The 25820-nt window shown below is 37.4% G+C and overlaps 1 protein-coding gene across 4 annotated transcripts; it reads right to left on the reverse strand.

The window, feature by feature from the left end:
• Positions 1 to 1919: 1919 nt before the first annotated feature.
• On the reverse strand, positions 1920 to 25596 carry DCUN1D2 (defective in cullin neddylation 1 domain containing 2). 4 transcript variants are annotated; one of them, XM_005516584.3, is made up of 7 exons: positions 25528 to 25596; positions 22939 to 23155; positions 19685 to 19853; positions 17215 to 17345; positions 6307 to 6389; positions 4981 to 5077; positions 1920 to 4338 (listed from the first exon to the last, which is right to left on the reverse strand). In XM_005516584.3, exons 1-7 carry the CDS (start codon positions 25528 to 25530, stop codon positions 4259 to 4261), a joined length of 780 nt encoding a protein of 259 aa, XP_005516641.1. In that variant the 5' UTR covers positions 25531 to 25596; the 3' UTR covers positions 1920 to 4258. The 4 variants fall into 4 exon arrangements, with proteins under 4 accessions (XP_005516641.1, XP_014104500.1, XP_087907803.1 ...); XM_014249025.2 differs by lacking the exon at positions 25528 to 25596 and adding an exon at positions 25086 to 25236; XM_088051677.1 differs by lacking the exon at positions 25528 to 25596 and adding an exon at positions 25086 to 25171 and having other exon boundaries at positions 22939 to 23335.
• Positions 25597 to 25820: the final 224 nt, after the last annotated feature.

Consider the following 25820-nt stretch of genomic DNA (forward strand, 5'->3'; position numbering starts at 1 on the left):
ACATTGCACCCACTTGTCTGAAATACAGTATTTTCTGCATGTGGCTGTAGGGGCAGCTGCAGTTGCAGATCCCTCTGTCAACAGTTTAGAACAAAATATTTCATTTTAGAGGTGTGTCATCTAGTTGTACCCAGCACACTGCAGATAACGAAAGGATCAGAAAACATGTTTTACTGAACAGGTTTATGGTTGTAAAAACATTACACTTTTTCAGAAGGGCTGTGCCTTTTGAGCTAGATGCTGGTTGGCATCAGCTGAGGGAAGTTACTGGTGCCAATACTTTGAAGAAAAAAATGGTCCAAGTATCAATGTCTGCAGCTTCACTGTCATAAGAGAAGGAAGACAACGCTTGTGCAACACCAAAGCAGCCTGTGGTTGGTGAAAGCATTGGAGAAGGATGGCAGCTGGGTGAAAATAGAGGACAACTTACTTATTTTGACTTCAACTTTCAGAAGAGGATTAACTGATCCCTTAAGTTTTAGCTCTCATATTCTCCAGATTCTGTACTGCATTAGTATGTAACTCCGAACTTCATATAAAGTGTTGTTACCAAGTTCTCCTTTCAGTTTAGTTAGACAAAAATTTGGGTGTAGTCTCGGCCAGGATCTTGTAGTGCCCAAGGTATATCTTTTGAGGGACTTTTTACTAAATACCTAGCTTATTCCTTTCATACTGTCTACCCTCTGTTCCAGGTTGCCTCTTTAGGCATTGTAACGATAGGTGAATGCAAACCTCTGAAGGTCTTTGCACAGATTTCTGAGCGTGCTACTTCTCCTACAGAGCTCAGAGCCAGGACTGAGCAACACTTTTCTGCAATCACAGCTCCAATTGCCAGTACAAACTAATGACACAAATTGTGGAGAGTCTGGTGACCAGCAGATACATGCAGTGAATACAGTACTGCAGCTAAACATTTTGAGCCTCCTAAAAGCTTAAGGATGATACAGATGATCAAACCAAATATTTATTAAGGCCATTTAAAAATTAATGAGTTACATCCTTACCCTCTTCTGGCTGATGAAGTAGTAACACAAGAACCTAATAAATGAACCAGAAAACAACAAAAAACCTCCCACTAGACCAAGCAAAAAACTGACAAGAACCATACAGACATCTCAAGTGACTGACTTCAATCCTTTGACAGTCCATTTATTCCTGTATCCACTGCCAAAAAATATACATACGTACGGCTTACTCAGCAGCAAATCTCCCAGGTGCATTGAATGAGCAAATGCCTGCAGGTTTTGCTCTCCTTGGCATGACACACATGATAAATTACATTTAAATTTAGAATTGGCAAGTACAAATCCTATGGCTCAGTTTCAAACCAAACAACTTGGCACCAAGTTTAAAAATACATACAGCATATCTGTGAAGTAATACTGTATGCACTGAACAACTTGAAGACATCTGTACCATTTAGGATTATAAACTGACCAGCCTAGGTGTTACCACTGTATCAGCTTACTTAAAATGGAAGTCAGAGTACCCTGTAAAGTGGAACCGTGGACAGCAGCAAATGATTAAAATATGTAAGAAACTTGTAAGGTGAAAGCAGTTTGCTTTTTTAATTATTTTATTATTATTTTATATATGCTTAAGTATGAAGGTGTTACTTCATGCTATTATATATGGGAATGTAAAAATCACATGTGGTTTAAAAAGGGTAGAAGACCAGGAAGAACAAAAGAAAAAGGAAAAGCATAGCAAACCTCAGAAGCTGGTTGACAAGGATCAGTTACTATCTTTGGAGTATTTTTCCCAGCCTTCCTCTGCTGGAAGCTGTCACCCATGAAGGATCCCCCTGGGGAATGAGGTTTAAAAGTGTGTGTACATATATACATATATGAACTGAATCCTGGGCTAAGCACCTTCCTTCTTGCTCAGATTAACAAGGAAAAAAACCCTCAACCCACATGCATTTTTTATGCTCTATTTATTTTAAAAGGTAGAAGGTTCATCAGAATGATTTGATGGCGCTCTCACCATAAGCAAATGTTTCACAAGCTCTACTGCTATGAATTTTCAGTAACACCACATACCAATAGATTAAGCTACTTCTGGTCAGTTATATTTTATCTATATATTTTAAGTGGCAATTGTGTGAGTAATAAACATTCCACTGCTTCTGGCTAGATAAATGCACTTGATGCTGTAAGATGGTACACATTCTGCAAAGCCTGCGGGACAGATATGGAAACAGTTTGTTTTGGGGAGGAGGCGAAGATAAACCAAATGCAGCTAAAAGAGCGTAACTGCTTCTAGCTCTCTGCTGACTTCTGTAGAATACTTGGAGTTACGTACACAAATGCCCTTCTAAAAAGATGCATTTGGTAATTTGGCATAACCTCAGTGGGTAATTCTGCACAGGAACACCAGGCAGCAGCAGTCTCAGACGCTGACACCTGGTGGCTGGTTGGCCAGGGCTGACACTCACAAAAAAAGACAAATATTCATAACAAATCACTCATTGGGCATTATAACTTGCTTGCTAGGCTCTTACTAAGAGAAAAATCACTAATTTGTTCAAATTTTCTCTCATCCTGCTTTTTAAACGTCATTCACAACTGAAATTTTATCGAGTGTAAGTATGAAGGCCGTCTCTATATGCAGCACGTACACTTGTCCTTGCAGGTTGTGTTGACATAATGAAAGCTGACTGCTAGTATGAAACTCTAAATATTAGAGTTTAAGAGAATATTAAGCTTTTATACTCTGGCAACTACAAAATAAAATAGTCTGATGTCATGCAACACTTCAACGACCCGAACATATAATTTATATAACTTAATGCACTATTTTGTCCAAAATTCTTGCATCTATTCAGCCTTAAATACAGAAAATATATTATGATTATAGCTGTACATACTCTTTAGCAACTCTTCATTTTAACAAACTTTTACAGTGGCTATGACAAACTCATTTTGATGAGGTAGCATTTGCAAGAGCCCTGTGCGAAGACGCACTGAATAGTCTCTGGTAAAACTTTCTTGTGCTTAGACATCGGAAGACACTGATGAGAAACAGAAGACTGACACCTCTGTGCACTTCATAGTCAGTGGCTGGCAAAAGGGGAGAAACAAATGACTCAACAAGTTCAGATTTGGTGAAAACTGGTCCAGTTCCACCAGCCTTGAGATCACTGAAACTGCATTAATTTGCTTTTTTTCCTCCCCTTACATAAATACAATTGAATGCACATCCACAGACATGAATACTTACAATCATTAATATAAAGTCTCCTTACCCCTAACTATTTCTCTACCATGGAAGCCAACTTCTTTGAAGTCTCTGGGCTTATTCACATCTATTTTCCAAGAGAACTGCCAGGAAATGAATTTACAACTATGTTGCATTTAGCTAGAATTTATGATATGTTTCAAGCTACAAAAAAAATCCATATTCCACCGATTCCTTATTAAAAAGAAATAAAACACATAATAGGAGACTAACTGAATTATGATAATTAAACATGAATTATAAAAGCATCTTTGGTTGCTTAATGTCTACTTTAAAATGGCTATTAAAAAAAGCTGGAGTTGCAACACAGCATAGAGCAGCAGCCTGTCCTCAGCAATGCTATTATTACATGTCCAAGCACTTCAAGAAGAAAAATGAGGAAGTCAAATTAATTGGGAGAAAGCAAAAGGCTGGATGTAATCACTGTACACATCTAGGATGTGAAAATTCAAATTTAGCATTTTGGCAGTAAGTTTAAAACAAATAAAACATACTTTCATTTGCTTGGGATTTTTTTACAATTCTGTATTAAGACAGATCCACAGAACTAGCTTTTATAAAAATACAACATACTGCATAAGTTTTATTTATGGATTTAATTTATATACCACAAATACTGCTTTTAATATAAGTACAATATAATACATTTTTATTTATGTAACTGCTGGTGTTCACTTTGGATTATGAACTGAATGGCATGCTGTGCTGTCAAAACTTTAATAAAATGGCCTCTAGTTAAACTTCTCCAAAGTATAAAATCATGCAAAATCTACATCCTATATGATACAACCAGTACAATAATTGAAGCCAATAGCCTACAAACAGCTTGGATCTTCTGAGTTTGTTCTTGAAGTGTCCAAACATCAGTCATCATTTTCTTTAGGCAGAAAGGAGGAATTTCAGTTTTGTCTGCAGAACATCATCACGACCCCTGAAACCAGCACCAAGGTGCAGTAATCAGCTAATAAATCTTCATTACCCAGTGCAGTTCATTTAGTCTGTACCGACAAATCCGGGGTTAGGACGTTTTATGTTTTCCTCCTGTGACTACTGGTCGTGCATATTCCACAAAATCATCTATTAGAACAGGCCACGCTCCTACAGAGAAATCAAGGAATTGAAAAATTAACCTATCATTATCAGCAATAAACTGGTATAAAAGTACAAAGGATTAGAAGCTCATCTTGACATTTTTGACCTAGTCTAGCTTTAACAGGCACAGCATGATAAAACACTTGAAAAAAACACCTAGCTAATAAATTCCACATTTGAATCTCTTGCATCAATAGTTCGTAAGACAATCAAAATGTATTTAAACCACAGAGCTCCATACTACAAATATAAACATTAGTTGATAGCAAAACCACTGCATTCTTATTATAGCCATTCATATCTTAGGACTTATTTCTGCACACATTCCAAACCAGAATTAGTAACAGAGAGTAAACTGCATTTAGGATAGCCAAAATTTTGTACAAAACTTCGTTTCACTCAGGGCTGTAGCGTAACACATTCAAATAATGAATCATGGTGTGCTGTATCTTCTCTTTTCAAATTACAGCAAACCAGTTAACCTTCTTATCACTACTATTCTGGCAATAAGTATGACACTCTACTGGCAGATGAAAATTTAAGGGTAAACAAATTAGGACACGAGGTAACAACATATTCTCTTGTTCATTTAAAGCAGTATTTTAATTCTGCTGTACCAATTTTTGAAGAGATTCAGGTACTGCTTACCTTCTTCATCATAGTTGGACATATCATCTGCAATCATATTCCCAAAATCTAACAAAAGATTCCAAGTATCTTTTGGAATTGATCTTTTATGATGTTCCTGTACAGAGGAATAACAGCACTTTTCAGTCCAAACTACTTTCAAATTCCACAGCAGTATTTTATATTGACATACATACACATACATGGATATACAGAAATACACCTATTGCAAATATTTCTTCACCTTATCTTAAAAAACCAATAACAAAAAAACCCCAACTCTTTCAGAGTTCCAGCTTGCTTCTTTCTTGGGTTGAAATCTTTTAATTTAAGTATTTCTTCTCAACTAAACATTCAGGTTAAATATTTCTTCTTAACTAACACATTTTAATACCAGGTTGTAATTTGCAGATTCTTCTTCAGTTACATCTATATATCTGAATTTGGATGTTTTAAAGTGTATTAAGGCAGTTAAAACATGAAATGTTTTCAGAAGCCCTCTTGATAAAACTGGTACATTATTCAGTGATTCAAATAAATATACTGCCAAAAAATTTAGAAAAAAGCTACTACAGAAAAATATTTCAAAAAGTCTACCTGTTAAGCAGTGGGGGACAAAAATGCAGAAAAAACTTTTTATTTTTCCTAAACTACAGATAAAAAGATAAAATAGAGAAGAAAATCAAGATAAAATATATATTATGTAACTTCATATAGACATGCAAATGCAGAAACATGGATAAGTGAATTGGGTCTTTTACAATAATATTTTTGAATTTCTAAGGTTTAATTTATGCATCTTTACTCCACTGCCCACAGAACTGCACCAGTGATAAAAAAACCGTCAAGATCAGTTCACATCTATTGCCTAAAATATTAATAAAAAAAAAAATCAAGAAATTTTTTTGAAAATGTAAAGTCTCTTAATGTTAAATTCTGGTATGACTGATTTAAGAAGACCAAGTTTCTGCATTAGTACTACAAAAGGCAGAGCATGGTAAAATTCATGGTTGACAATAATCACAGCTGTCTTGAGAATCTGCAGCACCAGTTTCATCTACAATAATGGCTTCCTTTCATGCAGGAACTTTCCTAAGTAGGAGGATGCAGGATTAAGCAAGCAGAACACTATCACTTTGCTGCATTCTTTTGCATTCTTCTAAATTAGAAAATCATAAAGAAGATTTAATTTGGCTTGCTTTCAGACTATTTTATATCAGTTTTCAAAAAGGAAAAAGTTTGAAGGAAACATAGAGATATCCTATCTTCTTATTGGAAGCACACAGCCAACAAAAGCCAGACTACTGTGGAATAAAATAGGCAGTAAGTAATAAAGTACATACTTACCAACAAAAATTTATTCCAAAGATCTAAAAACTTAAACCTTCCCGACAAGACTAAATTCCAGTATGCAATTGCCATTTCTAGATCTGCAAGAGATAAAGCAATATGTATATAATGCAGCGCATTATAAGCAATAAATCCCTTCTGGTTAAACTATTAATGCTACATCTAGTGTATTACGATACAAATAAATTACACTCTTTTAAAATCACTAAAAAAATGGTAAGGAATTGTTTTCTACTCTCCCTGACCCAAAAAGTAGAAGACAAGCAGTAACAGTATAAATTTTGTATTGAACATCCAAGTCAGTAAAACTAAAGTATTTTTGTCACCATCCACCAGTGCCAGATTAAAGCTACTTTCAATCTACAGAAACAGAATACTTAATGATAAATCTCTGCAAATCAAAAAAGAAAACACACATGCACAAACATAGCAAATATTGATAGAAACAAACATTTAAATCCACAGATGTCAAGTCCTCTTAATTTATGACATTTTGGACACACTTAACTTTGAAAGGAATTTAAGGACATGAGGGGATGAAAGGAGTCATTTGTCCCTGGTATTATGAATGTACAGAAGCCCTTACAGCAGTAATTCTCTTCTTCTGGCATCATTCAATAGACAAACACCTACACCCAGTACAGAAAATACAAGTCCAAGAAATCCGTCCTTATTCTACATCATGACCAGTGATCTGAGAGCAGGGTTCAAGGAACTTTCAGCACTGCCACGTACTCCAGCAGAAAGGCAGAAGCATCATTAGATGCAGCTTAAGGATAGAAAGGATGTTCCCTTGGAAGTCGATTTTCATCCTCAGCAGCTCACGACACCTAATGGCTTTGGTGTTTGCTCCCACAGGTAACAGCACTAACTACATGATTACTACTGGGCTACCATAAAATAAGGCACAGCCTTTCTTAAACAACAGAAATATTTCAGCTTGTGTTTTCAGTATAAAGGAAGTGTAAACAGAACATGAAGCCTAAGAGAAAGTATTACGATAGCACATAAAACAGAAGCTCAACCTGAACCTACAAGAAAGAAGAATGGTTTTTGAAATTGTATGTATCACACTACAAACCGAAGAGCACTCTGGTACCTGAAATCAAGAGTGAACTTCTGAAAGAGAAGTTCTAGATTTTAACACAGCCATGCCTCTGGAGTCCCTGTTTCAGACAAGGCTGGGGCCTGGATGAAGTGCAGCAGTTAAGATATAGAGATACGTAATATGCCTCTACCTACCTACACAGGGACAGTGTTTGTGCTACAATGATCAGTGCTCTTCAGTACAGAATTTGAATTATAACCTAATAAACTTCCTTCAATTCTTCCTGTCTATGCCACCACACTGATCTTCCACAAAAAAAAAAAAAATGTAGAAAAGAGTAATTAATAGCACTACTTGCTATTTAGAGATGAAGATTAATTATTCTTACCTGTTATACCAAATGAAAAGCAAAAAGAATGAAAAAGGAAAAACTTAAAAAATCTTAACAGTTTCTAAACTTCACTGTGAAGTAACTGCCTTTGATCCCACTCAGGCTTCTTTATGCAGACTCAATCTCTCCCAAGTAAACCTTGCAAATCTATCATGTGACAACTTTAAGCAAAATGCACTTTGAAGAAATAACACCTTAACAGTTCGAAAAGTTTATACTTCTGATGGAAATATTCCTTGAAAAAAAGAAGAAAGTACAGGTAGGGAAACAAAGATGATTAAAAGTACCACAAAAGAAGAGGTAAAAGAGAAAGAAGAGGTTTTTGTCAAAGTCAGTATTATTTTAAGGTGAACTTGATTATTGCAAAATTGTATTTAATGTGAAATACTGTCTTAAGTTGACATTTGAGGGACACTGTGTACATGTCTGCCAATGAATTCTCCTGCACAAGGTCATGCAGAAATTCTTTGCTATAACATGAAAAATGCATATTCCATTAAGGATGCTGCTCTGTAGTGGATAACAGGTCCACAGTGAATCTACTCTTCCCAATAGGCACAAGGGGGAAAGTTCTTATCTTGATAAAATTTGCTAAATGGGGGGGGGGGAAAAAAAGTCCAGTCTTCCTCATCTGGTTCACTGTAATCCCACAAAACCATGAACTAACACAAGTATTATTTGAACACAAGGACTACGTGGGACTACCACTTTTGGTAGTGGTGCCAGTTTATGCAGTCCTAGAGTACAGGAGAAAACTAGGCCTTGAGGTTTGCCACAGTCTCAGGAGATATGTCTACACTTTTGTTTGAAGACAATTCCCTACCTAGGTTGAAAAATTTGGCACTGGAGAACAAAAAGGAGGATTTTTCTGCTTTAAAGGGAAGATCTAGTTACAGAGTTCAAATTCTATGTTAGCATGCTGACAGTAGTATCAATAAACAGTAATGCTGTGTGTCTGCTACAATTAGTGCTGCACTGATAGATATTGAAAAAAGAGAAAAGCTCTTATGCCATTAGAGTTCTGCATCCTCAAAGGAAGATGCTTTTGCAAGGCAAAAATTCCTCAGGCAGTCTTAGGAATACCTCTTTCAACTCTGCATAGATATGAAGGCATCATTACAATAAGAATCAAACCACAACTATAAAATATGCTGGGTTTTTTTAATCAAAATATATGCTACCCACATCACACACCAATAATGCAAGTTTTATAAATAGAAAAAGACAGATGCATGATCTCTGAAAACACCTAGAAAAAGATCAGTCTAAAAGAGACTTCATTACTAACATCCATGTTCACATTCAAAGCATAAAGTTGCTAAATGGTTAAAGATCATAAAAATACATCATATACTGTACATTATGTAGTTTGAACTTTCTTTTTCAACCCAAAAATATTTTCAGTGCCAATATCTAGCGAGAGTTGCATGTCATGCAGACCCTTAAACAATCAGTTTTTCTCAATCAGAAATAGTACTTTGCATGCAGTAAGAGCTATCCTCAAACATTAAAACCTCATTCTAAACTTGCTTTTAAAAAAACCTCAGCCTCCTCTATCCTGATTGAACAGAAAGCTTGAAGTGCTAACAAACAGCACAATTAATGCAGAATGAGAAATACAGCCTGTGTCTACTTTTTAGATTTGATCAAAGGCTGATCTTGTTAAGAAAGAAAAAAATCATTATTAGGTTGCTGCCAAACAGAGCTTTCTAGTTCTCTGTCTGCCCTACCAACAAGACCTGTTCATGCACTCATGTTTGAAAAGGATAGAATACTATCACTAATTCACCTGAATTACTAATATAACTTTTCAACACTGTATTGAAACTGATGCACAGGTAAGATCAATGGAAATTGATGCCAATCTGTCTCAACAATAGGACTGTTATACCTGCCTGACCAATAAGCATCAAGTGAATACTTGCAAGATTAAGTGAGTTAATAAATTCCTTGTTTCTTCATTTCTGAATGATTTTTAAGTCTTCTTTGGCCTCCAAATTGCTAAGAACACAGACACAAGAATTAGTTTCTTCTCTCCTAATCAGCAAAATAGCAAGAATATGGGATTAAACCTAAAAACACTTAACCGAATTGCCAGAATCTTAGAGCAAAATAGCCTGTAGCTGCAACTGGAAGCTCCCCCACAGAGGATAGTCAGAAGGGAAAAAAAAAAAGTAAGGGGGGAGGGGGGGTGATATAAATGCAGATCATGGCTAAACTTGGGGTCTAGCTGAGCTGGATCCACACATCCCTGTGAAGACGCAAGCAAAGAGTTTCCCAGTGTGCTGTGTTAGGGGACAGATAATGCACAGTGTCAGGCTTAAGTGCCTGTGGTGGACAGGAGGAATGGTAAAGCACAGCACACGGATTTCAGAGGAACACTGCAGGAATCCAGCAGGGTCTGGCTGGGCTCACTGGCTCTGTCTCAGCATCTGCCACGCTCGAGCAGCCTGATTCCATGCAAAATCTTTCATGTTTATCTGTTTATCACCTTAAGCATAAAAACAGATGAACTGCTTTGGAATGCAAGTTAGACTTAGGAGATGGCTGGCTGAACACTAGTTTGAATGCTGCCTAATGAACCAGATTGTAGCCAGTTCAAAAATCCTTCTGCCTCCGCAAATTTCTCCAGGTACCATTCAGATAAACTACAACAGATGACTTAAGGTTGACTGGATATACATTTCCCAAACGAGGTCCAAACATGAGTCAAAGAATCAATGAGGCATTAGTAGTACTGGCAGTTACGCCACACTTTTACTGATCAGAGCACCTCTTCTATACCAAGTTCCTCTTAAACTGCTGGCATTTTCAACATAGAAAATGTGAAAAAATAAAGCAAGAACCACATACACAAACTGAGGTCACTGGAATATCTAAAATACAGCATTCAAAGACCTCTTTCAAAATAAATGCAAAATTCATTTATAGACCTCACTCACCTTCTTCCATGCACTCACTCCTACAAATTCCTATGAATCTAATACTTCATTGAAAGGGGTGGACATATTGATAACTAGGCTGGGGGGAGGGCAGGAGTAAAAAAAGAAAACAAAATGGAAAGAAAAAAATATCCTCTCCTAATGTCTAAAGATCTCTTAAAAGAATCTTGAGATACTGCTATGATAAAAGCCAAAGTTGATGTTGCTTCAATTAAAAAGAGTACATTATACTCATCTGCTTACAGGAGAGGAAACCTCCTTGAAGTCCACATACCGGATGCAAAGATAGTCATTCTTCTGGTCTTGAGGTAATATTTGATTCAAGTCTGAATGCCCTCCTCATCTTTCATCTCTTGCTTGATCCCAGGCAACTGGCAGAGAGAAGGAAGCACAACCTTTTGAGCCAGCAAGCAGACGAAGGGATCACAAAGAAGTGAGGAAGGACCAAATCGGCTTTTTGTTTCCATGTTGGAAGGTGAAGACCATGAAAGAATGCATTAAGCTCCTCCCTGGGACTGAAACAAACTGTAACAAACTCTTGAGCATGTCTTTTTGGGGCTCAAAGGGAGACCCAGTAAGAGAATCACAGCAAGTATCAGGTTAAAAAAACCAACCAAACAAAAAAATAGAGATAGAATTAAGGCCTTCTTTTGAGCTTGAAAGTGCCCTTAGAAATCTGAACTGCTCTGTAGACAACATGACAAAAGACCTATAATCCTATTCTTTAATACACTTACCAACAAGATCTAGGATACAAAATTTCACTCAGACTGCAGTAGAAAAGCTGAACCTTGGGAGCAGAAGGCAGGATAAAACTCTCTATATTTGCACCATGCAAAAATTAAAGATTTGACTATATACAGTAGTAAGACTATAAGAAAGCAGATTAAAGACAGAATCACAGTCATCCATAATAATTCTTTTTAAAGTCTCCTGGCAAACCAGATAACTTGATAATACACCTTCAAAATATAAAGACAAAATGCAAATCAAGTTTAATATATCTAAATGTTGTGTACTCTAGGTCCAACATGCAGCCATTGAGATGGCACTACTGTGTTAAAACTTGGCTGCTTTTTTCCTTAATTCTGTCCACTGCTTACAGAGTCACTGTCCTAATAGTTATAAGCATCCATTGTCTTCTTTGATAATGATCAGATCTATTCAGAAGTATTTGAAAGACACTCGACAGCTGGGTGCTGAGTAACACTGATCAGAACATCATTTTCACTTCAAGAACATCATGGCAGATCTTATGCACTGAGCCTTTGCCTCCTGCATCCATCCTTACACAAGGTATCACCCTGGGGGACTGCTACTATTTTCCCTTCTTTAAACAGCATGTGTCCAGACTGGAGCATTCTACTTGGTAATACTGAGCTAACAAAAGTAAGTGCAAATATTCGAGTTGGATGAGACCATAGCGACAGAAGTCCTGCAGATACAAAGAGAAATAAAAATTCCCTACTGTCGCCACATGAACTGTGGAAAAGAGACTCCTATAAAAGGCAGTCCTATTTCTAGGAATGAGTATCGGTGTACTGAATTCTGTGTCTATTTTAGGGAATGACAGAACAGATGTAACTTAGTTTATTGGAGAGGATTCTTCCTATCTAGCTTGCATTGGTTTTGAGGGGAACTGGAGAAGAATAAGAAATTAAAAAGCAAGGGAAGACAGGCTTTTCCAAAAATAAATGAAACAAAACTACACACAAACTCCTACCCTCCAAGACCACTTTCTTGGAACAAAATCCCCTCTGAATTAGGAAGACAGCTGTGTCAGGTATCATCAAAATTCTTGTATCACCAAAAAACCTTCTAAGGATGGCTTCTGTGCCTTCCCACTCCCCATCTTACAAATGGCAACTGGTGTGATAAAAGGTACTGTGTCCTGCTGATAATAACTCCAGAAAGTCTGGACACACAGATTTTTTTTTTTCCAAGCTATGTTCCAAGCAAAAAGATTTGATGAAAACTGACAGTTATTTCAGACAAAACTTTTAGAAATACAGTCTTCAAGCACCACTGGCTAAAGTGAAGCCAGATATGGTGAAATTCACCTCAGCATGCTGAAGCAATCTCAAACTGCTTCCCACCATGTTTGAAACTTCATAAAGGTCAAAGAAGTTCTGGAAGAACCTCAGGCATTCCCTGCCAAACTGGAGAAAGCAACTCATGCAAGTGGGTCAGTCGTGTATCTAAAACTGCCCAATACTTAAGTAACTCAGGTAATACAACAAAGAAAACTTCTGCTAAATTTGCAACTTAGACAAAACCTCAAAAAAGTCTAACATGATAGAAGACAGGATTAGGACTGAAAATTATTTGGACAAATTGGAAAATCACTTGGAAATAAATAAGAAAGATTGCACTAAAGAGAAGTGCAAAGTCATAGTGCTAGTGGGAATAATCAGTTGCAGAAATATCAGATCAGAAAGATCAGACTTAACTGGATACACTGCAGTGCTGCAGAAACCTAATAGTAAAACAGACTGCACACTGCAGACAGTATCAGACTTAAGCAAACTCAAAAGGATGCAAAAGAAACAGCAAAATACCTAAGACACATGGAAGGCATCTGGCTTGTTTGGGTACTACATGACAAGAGAAAATTAGACTAATTTGATTGCAAAGGAAATGAGAGTTGAAAGACAAAATTCCAGTATCAGAGAGCTAGAAGATAAAATTTATCAGGGTAGTTGGTTTTACTCAGTCCAGAGACTAAGTGAAGACACATGCATAATCACCAATTATGTAAGAAGTTGTTTCTCACTCTAAGGAAATGTATTCTGTGTATTTACTTTAGCTGCCAAAGTATTAAACTAGAAAATTCAGAAACAGACAATTAAGTTATATGCTAGAAAAAGAAGAAAAAAAAATAACAATAGGTTTAAGCAAACACGGAAAAAGATGTATGAAACCTGCCATCAAAAAATTTAAGATTCTATTTTGTGAAGGCAATGACTCTCACACTTGTTCAGCCAGAGGACCAGTACAAATCAGACCTTGAATCTTAATACCTATTGAAACTGAAAAGGCAATTTAGTATATACTGTAGCATACCACAGTGCATTTGGTTAGAAAAGCGTGTGCAAGAATGGGTTTGGTAGATGTTTAGCCTGTGAAGCACAATGGAATACACTATATAAGTATTTCTCTACCTTTTAAATTTAAAGACCATGTGGCATATTAAAAAGGCACCCATAAGTTGCTATTTCCTGGTGTTTTTCAGAGGAGAGGGGACAATAAATAAAGTAGTAACTGTTGCATATCACTTCTTAAAACAGCAGATACAGATTTAAAAAAAAGTAATCTGAAATGATGGAGCAATGAACCTGACTGTCCTGGGGTGACAGGACACCAGACCAGTTGGGGAGAGGGGTCATTTGAATTTTGTTTTCCTGGGGGAACCCCATTTGGAGTTTTCTCCCAGATTTGCCCTAAACTAGGACACTGACTCACAACCAAACCATTGCTGCTTGAACATTTTAGAGGTATTTCACTCATTTCTTATGGTTTCAATATCCCAAGATAACAAACAACAAAAAACCATGACAAATAATGTGTAAGTCAGTTTGCTTATCACAGACACATTTCTGGTCTCTAGCTCTAGTCTCAAGAGTTATTTCTGTTAAAAAAAAAAAATGCCCTAGCACTTGGAGGACCCAACAGAAGGAATTTAATTATGTCTTCTTTTATAAAAGGTTTCTATTAACAATCTGCTAAGAATATGAATTCCTCATTTGTCACTGACACTATGTCAAACTTGCTTAGTTTTCAAATAGGCACATTTAAAGGTCATGTGTATATCCAAGAATCAAACAATATTCTTTTAGCTTAATGATCAGTCCCCTAACCAATGAGTACAATTACCACACTTGGTGATTTAAGCTCCCAGCCAAATAAGAAAAAGCACTGAATACTTCAGACCCTAGAAAAATCACATATTCTGCAACTGAAATTTAGGACAGAATTCCTAGATTATTTTCAATTCATTAATTCAAAACATTCACTTTTATCCTTTACTTAGTGTTAACTTACAGACTTCTCAGTGTCCTCCAAGTTTCAATTCACCAGAAAGACTTTTAAGGCAAGCAGCTTGAGCAGGAGCTAAGCAGCATCCTATGAATGACGACCTAGACAGAGCTAGGCACAGATTTCTACCAGCTCAGATGGTAACAAATCTCTTTATTCAATCTGTTTAACTATCTGGACTTAATCAAAGTAAAGGCTCCAAACTGAGTAAGACAGAAACAGATTTTGAACATGGCCACTATCAATTCCCGTATCTCCTTGGAAATAGGGCACACAGCCATTGCACACAAATACCAAACAATCCTGGAGACAGGGATCACACAGCTGCTGTACAGTTGCTCATTCCAGAAGAAAGTACATAAATGTACACAAAGAAGAGGATGTGAAATAAAAAAACCAAAAAACTAAACCTGTATTAAATGTAGCTGAAGCAACTAAAATTCTCAGCTCATACAGGCACTCCAGTAAAATAACTGGTGGGATCTTCCTCCTTGGTTACAACATACTGCTTCCTTCTGTGATTACTACAAACACCTACCTGTAAATTTAATTTTTTCCTTCACCTCTTTGCTCCACTATGATGGATAATCCCTGTAAAGATTCCATCTCCAAACCTATACAGTGCTAATTTTTATTTGGGTAAACTATCACTGGCTTCCGTCACTCAAAAATGTCACAGTAGTCCATATGTTTGCTCAACAGTCTCTTTCTACTCAACCTATGGTGATCCAAGAAATATGGTGTATCTCCACTGAAGTAAGAGAAGTAGCATCTGCTTATACTTCTTTACTATCTAAAATCATTTTACCAAAACCAGAAAAAATCTGATGAAAAATGCCACCAATATACTGCCATATAAGAACTAAGTACTATGAATTAAGAGACTGTAAATATTATCAAAATGACTAAAATTCCTGAAAATTGAAATCAGCAACAGTTCACATCAATTCATTCCACAGTTTAAGTTTTACTACAATTTTTGCAATTCTTACTTTCTCCTGCTAATAGTTCAACTCTTAGTGCAAGAAGGAACTTTGGTACTTTCTGGCAATAGAACATCTTTTTTACACAACAGAGAAGACAGACTTACAAATGTAAGGACACCCAATACTGAATAAAACAGTACATTCAGTTCCAAATCTGGGTTGGGCTGCCTCCTCTCCTCCACTCTTTATAAAAACTTAGGTGAGAAGCTTTTGAAATGTACTGCCCAAGTTAACGAGCTTCATGTTGGAACGACCCAATTAAAACATGAAGCTATTTGTAGTACTTCTTTAAGTATCCCATCAATTCCAACCTCAGCTGTAACTGACTTAATCTTTCATGCAATTTTAAAGTATTAAGTTTTGTTAATGAAGACTAGCTGAAGGACTAGATTTCTAACCAACCTCAGAGAGCTACTACAAGACCTCCTCATTTTAGTGTCAGTGGCACATGAGCCATGAGTCACAGATGAAATGAAAAAATGAAACTGCTGAAAAAAAATGAAGAAAATTATAAAGTGGCTAAAAGTTGTCCTTAGTTTAAAAAAAAAAAAAAAAAAAAGACACCAGAAAAGATGAGAAAGATTATTCAAATCAAAGAATATGGAACAGACACACCTGGTTGAGGTCTAAATTGATATTTTGCTCTCCTAAGAGTTCTTGAGAAAAACATTTACCAACTTTCCAAGTAAATTAGACACAGATTTAAAGTGGCTATGCTAAAAAAGAAAAAACCCAAACCCTAAAAGAAACAACAAACCACTTCCTCTCCCACACAGCACAAAGGTACAGTGCTATTCTATGTACAAAACATGAATTCCTTCCTACACAGTATCTTCTGAAAATGGACATAAATTTGAAAAGAGTGGACTTCATCTTACTATTTTTTTCATCTATTCACAAACCAGAGATTTTTGATTTAAAGAAAGCAATGGAATTTAAATGATGTGTCAGTTTTACTCCAGCAATAAAAGGCATGGATTGGGATACACCTCAAACTTTATGAAGAATAAAGTTTAATGCTATATGAACTATGCCTACTTTTACTCACTAGTTTTAAACCAAGTCCATAGAACCCTTTTTCTAAACTTTACATAAAAACTTCTTAAAATTTTTAGCTCAGAATAGTAACTCTTTCCCAGTTTTCTCCCTCTTCCTTGAGCTGATATAGACATCTTGGTTCAGTAGTTCTTAAAACACAGAGCTCACTAGCTCAGTATTTAAACAAAAAAAATAAAATTTGTCAGGTCTTGAAGAACTGCAGGAACTTCTTTCAACAGGAGGTGAGAGAATGTCAATATTGGCAGAGAACCACATTAAGTTATCTATACCAAGGGGACATCAAGAAGAGATTAAATGAAAGAAGATGGGAAAGAGAAGTCAGTGAAAGAAATCAATAATGAATTTACTATACAATTGCCAATGAGAATATTGTAGTACTGGAAACATTTGGAACACTGAACACTTCACTGACTGCAGACATTTTCTCATTTTTTTTCTACTTACCTAGACCTTTTTGTCCAGGATTTTTAGCAAAGTTAAAAGTAAACTGATAAAAATCTTTGAACTTTACTGGATCCTTTAGCTCTTGTTCCAGTCTTGGCAATAGAGCTTTTAGCTTTTCTGTGGTGTCACACCTGTTCAAAAGAGATTACATTATTTGTATATATTTAAAGTTTATTCCTACTTTCACCCCACCTTTTTTATGGTGTAGTTTAAGAGCAAACAGGATTCAGTGGTTTAACTTCTTTTCGATCTCTTTATGAACTTCTGAACAGATGCTACTCTGTTCTTAAAGAACACCCAAACCTCACTGAACTCTGTTATTCCTTCCCCTGAGACAGATGCTGTACCACAAGTGTGTGACGTTTTGCTTTAATCTAGATAGACACTGCTTATTCCCTGCTCCCCTGAATAAAGAGCTTCACACTACATTTTTATGGTTCATCTCAACATTTGAGGGCTTTCCAGTTAAAAGAACTATTATTTGCAGTCATTCTCTCCCCATCATAGAGCACTTTAGAATAAAACTGAGGAACAAAATGAGCCTTGAATGATAGCCTGAAGGCTGGCAAACTAACAGCCTGGCACAGGTAAGCTAAGACAGAATCAAGTTCCTGAAATTCCAACAGAAACACATCCCTGAATAACACCACCAAAGCATTTTCAGCGAAAACATGTGAGCTGACAAGACACTTTTAAAGGGAAAGTGTTTCTGCCACAATGAGGCATTAAATGAATATTCAAGGTTTACAACAGGACATTATCAATATCTTGAATAGTACCTAGAAACTCAAAGTGAAACAAACAGGTTTCAAAAGAAGCATCTATCACAACACTGTGTATTTGAAAGTTCTCTGTAGGTAAATGTTTGTATTTATTCTAAAGATTCAAGAAAAATTCTATTAAAGCATGGGTAACTATAACAACATCCTTAAAACACAAATGCAGTTTTAACTGTCTTGCATGGTGGAGATAAAAATGAGTATCTTTCTGGCCTCCAGCAGTACCTGGAGGAGAAAAGAAAGAATTCTGCCAACAGTCTTCAAGTGAGACACTAAGTTTCATTGGGACTTGATCTAGTCAATAAATATACCATCCCATATGCATCCTAAAGATGCTGTGTGATCTAAGCCTCAGGGAATGTCTTTCCATTCAACTGCTCACTTGTGTTCATTGCTAAAAACCACAGACACTGTGCCTCCAAGTATGTAATAAAATCACTCCAAATTCTCAGTAAGTGCTGTGGCAAGCGGGTGCAGCCACATTATGCTCCCAAGAACAGTTGTTCCAAGAACAGGTGGTTTAGCAAAACCTTTTAAATCACTTTTATGGGGAAAAAAAAATAAAAAGGCAACCTTTTATATAATAGTATGAGTACTTAATTCCTATCCATGGTTAGAAAATCATAATTATTCTTGTAATTTCTACCCAAAGATACACAACGGGGCAAAATAAAGCAGTGAACTTCAGATGGTATCAAAAGTAATTTCATCATAATTTTATAAAAAGAAAAGTTTAAAAAGAAATCAATAACTGATGAGGTCAGTAACATCAGACTGCTACAATCTCTGCTCAAGAAACAACCACATTTCCTAAAGCTGGTCTGTCTTAGAAATGTATTGATAAGGTGCCATTCTAAGACCAAAAGAAATTGTTTAGCTATAAAAACCAGGAACAAGTAATAAACTGTACTTATCCACCCATTTAATGCAACCTGTTAAAAAGAGTAATTTGTCATCTCTAAATATTAGAAATGCTGCTCCTCTTGCAAAGAAAAGTTATACACAAAATATATTTTATGATGATAGATGCTTGACTTCTTTGGTAAACAGAGGCAACATTCAAAGTTTACTATCCAGAATAGCTCCATAATCCAGGAAAGAAATTTTTATCAGTTACATCACAGTTGGACCAATCTTTTCTACTACCAATATCCTCATTTTTATTTCAATTCCTCATAGATATTTTATACAAATGAAGTATCTAGTATAAAAGAAAGAAAAGTATGTGTGGTAAAATGGACAAGAAGAAATATGGGTCCATTTGCTGGTGGCAACATTAAGGGAAAGAATTGAAGGCTCTCTTCTCTTTTCCTATTTCTTTTCTGCTTCAACACTGACTGTTTTTCCCCCTCATACAACCCCAGTGACTTTCAATTTTTAACAGCAGGAAGTCCAACTCAAATCCTTAACACAAATATGCATATGCTTACTATGAACTATATAAAAAGATAGGTGAATCCATCTACTCCCTTGCTGTACAGGTAGAAATTGTTTTGCTTCCCCCCTACTGTTGTCATTAAGGCTTTGCAGTAAAGCACCAGTTCAAGGATGACAAAACACTACAAGCATTTTCCACCTGTTAAGTTTGGCACAACAGCTTTTTAAAGCTTCACACAATTTAACTGATAATGTTTTGAACAGAAACACGGTTCTGGCCTTACATTATAAACTATGAAGAAATGGATACTTACCCCAACTCTGTCATGCCGTCAACAAATTCCTTTTTACTAAATTCACACTGAGTAGCTGCCCTGAATTTCCATGCCACAACCAGAACACTGATACTGGCTGGGTCCAGGCTTAAATCATCACAGAACTGCTGAATCCCATCAATGCCAATTTTATTTTCATCTTGTGGGTCTGCACAAAATACAAAGAGGAGAATTATAATTATTTACAAAACATACTAACAATTGTGTTAGCTCTGATGTGCTGCATAATACAGGTATACATTTTTTCATAATCTTCACAAATGTTTTCACTTGAAGTCTAGATATTTTTAAAAGAGAATCAATAAACAGATTACTTAATCTGTAAACTTATAGAGAAATTGGTTTGCCCCTTTTCCTGAAGTTATCTGCTAACATCAACTAAATAATTTTGTTTTCCCTTCACAATCCTCTATAAGACTTGAATTAACTCAGGAGATGCTGCCTACATTTAGAAACAGGCTGATAAACACATCAAAATGTGCAGCATATTTATATTGGTCAGCATGTATTAAGCTTAAAAAAAAAAAGAAAAAGCAACCCAAACCCCAATTAGATTTCTTTTTCCTGATAGTGACATATGGGTATCCACTACATCCACTTAAAGACCACATTTAAACATTTTGGGGGTTTAATTCTCTGTCAGGGAAATCACTAGAACATTGTTCAAACAATGCCTTAGCATATATAGTATAGTCTATAATGCCTATAGCATATATAGTCTTCAGCTAATTAATACAATTTAGTACAAGCAAAACACAGTATTTTACCAGTATTCAACCTTTTTGAATGTTGGTAGATGCCTTATAATAATTCTGTAACAAAATTCTCTCCCAAAAAAGCCCCCAAACAAACAACTCCCTGCATGTAAACTTAAGACTGGAGAAGAAAAAAAACAATTGAAAACAAAAGAAGATAAACCTACACCTACAGTTTTCAAAGCCTGAGATTTTACAAACCACAAAACTGTCTTTCCAAGCTTTTGAGAGGACGACATTCCTGTATCATAAGCTGGGCTATGTAGAAAAGCATCTCTTGAGTAGATTTACTACTAACTTCTTAAACTGATACCATTTCCAACCATGCTGTTTTTAAGTCCTGACCCCAGAATTTGATTAAAAAAAAAATCAAGCCTAGATAAAACCTTTTGAATTTTATTTTAATTCTTAAGCTAAGATCTCTTTTACTTTCCCAGCCAATACTACAGTGAAAGAAATCGTAAATTCCAGAGAGAACATTAATTTGGCAAACAGACTTACATCTATTAAACCAAGAATTTCACCTAAGGTATAATTCAGGGACCTTTGATCCCAAATAACAAGTAAATGTATCTATTCAACTAGTTCTAAGACATGTAAAGCATATTTAATATGTATTTGGGGAGTAATTGAAGAACTGAAGATGAGATATGCACCGTCTTGAAATCAGTGGAAAAATTCTGCTGGATTTCAACGAGGACTTTTCAACCCTATCATATTTCACATCATCCAGGCAACTAGTAACAAAATGCAATTGTTGTTTTGACAGAGTTGCCGGATAAATAGGTAGGAAAACAAAGAAAAAAACAGCACAGAAAAAGACATTTCAGATTTCAAGTATAGTGCACTATCTTACAGGCTTTGTAGAACAAAGGAATCCCTTATTGCTGAGGGGCCAGTGACTCAAGTCTAAGCCAGATATGAATCAAGGAAAGGTGCTTAACCAAAACTTTTATAGTCTTCTGTCAAATCTTGTCAAAGTTTTTAATGTTTACAGCTTCAGTGTTTAAGTGCCACAACTACAAAAGTGTGCTGCTAACTAAAACACTGACTTAAAATGGCTAGACTTGCTTTCACAAAAGTCAGATGGTGCAGTTTGCCACTGCTAGAAATCTGTAAGTAACAACATTTGTGATAATCTTCTTCCATTTTAGATATTCTTAACAGCATTTATGAATTTGAATCATATATTCTTGACCCTGCAATCTCCAAGACTCAAATTAAAGGAGCAAACAAAAGATTCATATACGTATATGTACTATTATATATATATATATAAGCATGTGTATATATGCTATATGTATGCTACATATATGTATGTGGATATACACATAGGCATATATAAAGCAAAACATGGTTATCTGAATTTTGTCTCTGGGTTTTTGTTTTCAGAAGGAAATACTATAGCACTGCTGCCTCTTTGTCTCTACACAATTCATTACCACACAATACTGAACTATTAAAGAATCCCTGTACTTAAAATAGAACAGATTATGTAAAGAACAAAAATGATAGAAACAGCAATGTAAAAAAAGGATAAAGTGTACACAAGGCAAACCATATATTTAAATTAGAAAAGTACATAAAATCATAGCAGAGTGGTTAAGGGTTTGTGTTTTCAAACACAAGATGTATGGATTTCAACAGGAGCTAGCAATGATTCCAGGCCACACTGCTCCAACATGAGCAATGCACATGCATGTCAAATGGCCACCAACTCAGCAAGCTCTGTCACCTGGATCACATACATTCTTATATTTAAATGCCTATCTTTTTTGTTGTTGTTCTTTTACCAACAATGTAAAATGAAACTTGGAAAGGAAGCAGCTCTGCCTTTAATCTACTTTTGTGTGGTTTTCCCTCCAAGCCTCTCTGAAAAGGCACATTACTTTTGCTGTAATATGCCAGCATGAAGGAATTAAATAATGATGTAGTTTCTAGTTTTTGAGTTTTCTTATCTGTTTTGTCACACTCCTAGCTGTAATGTTATCTGAAATAATTTTTATTTTAATATATAGAAATATTATAGAAATATTACTGTCTCTGAACAGAATTCTCCCAAATGCTAGTATAAGAACAGTATGTATTATTTTCCCATGGAAAGGCCATCATACAGATTTAAGAGCAGCTACTGGCAAAAATTCACATAAGTTGCATAATAAACTTTGCTACCATATTTGACAGCTGGCACTTTTTCCTCACTATTAATTTCCTACTTTCAAAGCCTACAGAAATCTCTACAGAAGTTGTGTACAGATCATTAAGAACATTTAAAACCTCCTTTCATTCTTATCATATTACTATAAACACATAGTGAGAAGCAAAAGCTAGCAAGCTTTATTTAAAATTCCTTAAAACTGGTAGAGTGAAAAGCAGAAAAACTCCTCACACAACATAACGTAGAAAAAACAAAATTCACAACAACAACAACATGCCCAAGCTCACCAACAAAAAACGCCCCAGAAAACTAAACCTTACCTTTGTATCGATTATACAATTGTTCTAATTTCTTCTTGTCTACTGAATTTTTCATGGATTCTTTGTAGTACAAGTCTGGATTCTGGAAGTAGTTGTCTGTTGCCACTTCTAGTTTCCATTCATTCTGTGTTAAGCAGTATATAGCAGTCCTTTCACCAGCCTGGGTAAATGCCATAAACTGGCGGACCTTGTCCTTCTGGGACGATTTAAGCTTATGCTTTGGGATGCAAAAGAAGCAGGAAAGCCAATGAAGCTAATCCAGAAGTTTGTTTCAGCATTCTACTACTAATGCCTATCTTTTAAAGGTTTTAGTTTTCTTGTTGATGACAACTTTCACTTCAGAATTACAGGAAGACAAAGCCTTGTTCTTCTGCAGTTAAATAGACAGCATTTTCTTCTGAAAATTGAAATGACAGCATCTATATGTACATTTTTAGCAGCACATATTCTGTCAGTAACAAACTTGTATTTCTGCTTTATTGCTCACATATGCTGACGTTTTTTCTGTTCTGTAACAGCAGTAAACACAAGTTTCGTCATATTACAATATGGTTATCTTCTGAAAGATATGCCTAGTGGTTATAAAAAACAGAAATTAAAAAGGTGCAACTTACAGATTCTCAAATTCTGTGTAAGTCCTTCATACATGGAGAAAAATACCCAAGAGTTTTCCTAATATTTTCTTAGCAACAATTAACAGGGCGAAGTTTAATCATTTTAAGTCATTTGAAAAAGGCAGAAGCATCTCTCATATAATTATAAAACATTGCCAACAGAAGACATAAGGCAAAAATAAAATAGATGAAGTGACAAATCGGAGTCTACTGAATGTTACAATGAAACTATAGGATGAATTAAAATTTTAATCACATTTACAGCAAACTTTGAAAAATATATTTTTACTACTAACACATTAAACAACAAAAAAGCCTATTGCAGTGGTCTACAGGAACTAATATGATGTTTCTCTCAATTGCAGCAACCATATTGAGAAAATATCCCTAAATTCTGGAACACCCAAGAGGTAGGAATGGGCATTTTACAGGGAGAAAATTTGCTAGCAACATATTTCAACATTATTCTTAACATGAAGTAAAAGGCGATAGCCTAAATCAAATTCTGCTTTTTGTTATATTCTGTACTTTCCAATTTTGTTAAGCCATACTTAACACATGTTATGGGGCCAACAATTAAGCTGAAGAATTTGTATAAATTCCCCACTACAGCTTAAATCGTCAGGTATAATGGAAAATTTACGGGTCTCTTATAAGAGAACTGAAGCCTGATCCAGTGAGCAGTAAACACGAGACCATCTTTCAGTTTACTTTTTTATCGCCTGTACCCATATGAACATCTTGACTATAGATGGTCCTGAGATAAGAAACACATCATGTAAACAAGATAAGGATTTTGGGTTTTCCGACAAGATTTTTCAATTTAATAGAAGAAGAAACACGCTGGGTTTCTTTTTACATAAGAAATACGTACCGTGGGAGGAAAACCATGCAAAATGTAACTACTACATACTTTGGTAAGTAAATAATCAATACGCCTTTGGCTGCAAGCTCCAGCCTGCCTCCAAATTTTCATAAGGGTTTAGCTAGGGAAGACTCTGCACCGAGACTCTGCACTTCTGGGCAACAAACTTAGAGATAATCACTTCAACACAGAGGACTCTTCCAAGAACGCCAAAGCAAACCTCACGTCCTCTTTCAAGCCTAGTTAACGCCAGGCACTTACGGCAATTTTTTAACTTCATTTCTAGCGAAATGAAACAGCAAAATTATTTGAAGCGATCAGAAACAAACTGCAGCCCGCTACCCTGCCACGTAGCACGGTTCCTACCGCCCATCCGCGGCCAGAGCCCTGCAGCGGGAGGGCACCGCGCACCTTCCCTGGGGGCCGGCCCGGCCCTGGGGCGCCTGTCCCAGCGTGAGCCCTCGCTGATGGCAGCCGAACAAGGATGCGCACCTCGCATCCAGGCACAGCTCAGGCACGTTTCTGGAGCCCGCTCCCAGCGCTAATGACCCCGTACCGCACACCCCAGGGAAGCGCTGAAGCTGCTGCAGAGGCACCAGGAGAGCCCTTCCTTCCCAAAACCGGACCGACCCCGCCACCCCGATCCAATAAGGGAATTTGTACCGCACCTTTCCCACCGCCTCAGGCTGCACCTGCCGCGTCCCGCGGCGGGGAAGGGGCCGGTGGGAGCGAGGGACTCGCAGTTGCAGTGACCTGCCCCGCCAGCCCCAATCCCAAAAAAGGGAAAGGTACGCGCTGAGCCGGCTGCCTGCGCTCGAAATACCCGCGGCGGGGCCCGGCCCCCTCCCTTCCCCCACCGCCCCCGGTGACCTTCCCCGCTCCTGGCCCGGCGGAGGAGGCGGCGGGAGAGCGACTCCGCAAGGGGGGTGCGCGTCCCCGCGCCGCACGTCCCCCCCGCCTGGCCCCTCCCCGGCCAGGGCAACCGGACTCGGCGCGGCGGGAAGCCCGGGGGCGCTAGGCTCGCCAGCCCGGGGGGTGCCTGGGGGTTGTTCGAGGCTCCCCCTCCCCGGTTTCGCCGCCTCCCCTCCCCCCCCGGCTCGCACAACCTACCATTTTATCACCGGCGCTCCCACCAACTTCACCGCCCGGCGCCGCCTCCCGCGCAGGCGCGCACCGGCCCGCCCGCGCCGCCTCCCGCCGGGGAGCGCTCCGGGCGCGGGCCGCAGAGGCGGAGCACGGGGTCGCGGGAGTGCGGAGCCCGCAGCGCTGCCGGGGGGGGCGGCGGCGGCGGCCGCGGCGCTGGGACAGCTGCGGGGCCGCGGCTCCGACTACAACTCCCGGCGTGCGGCGAGAAGCCGCCCTGACGTTTCCCGCCGCGAGGCGGCGCTCGGAGCGCGGGTCCC

This window comes from Pseudopodoces humilis, chromosome 2 (genome assembly GCF_049639895.1).
Source record: "Pseudopodoces humilis isolate 2021_Gansu_Grassland_sample_001 chromosome 2, ASM4963989v1, whole genome shotgun sequence".
Lineage (NCBI taxonomy): Eukaryota > Metazoa > Chordata > Aves > Passeriformes > Paridae > Pseudopodoces > Pseudopodoces humilis.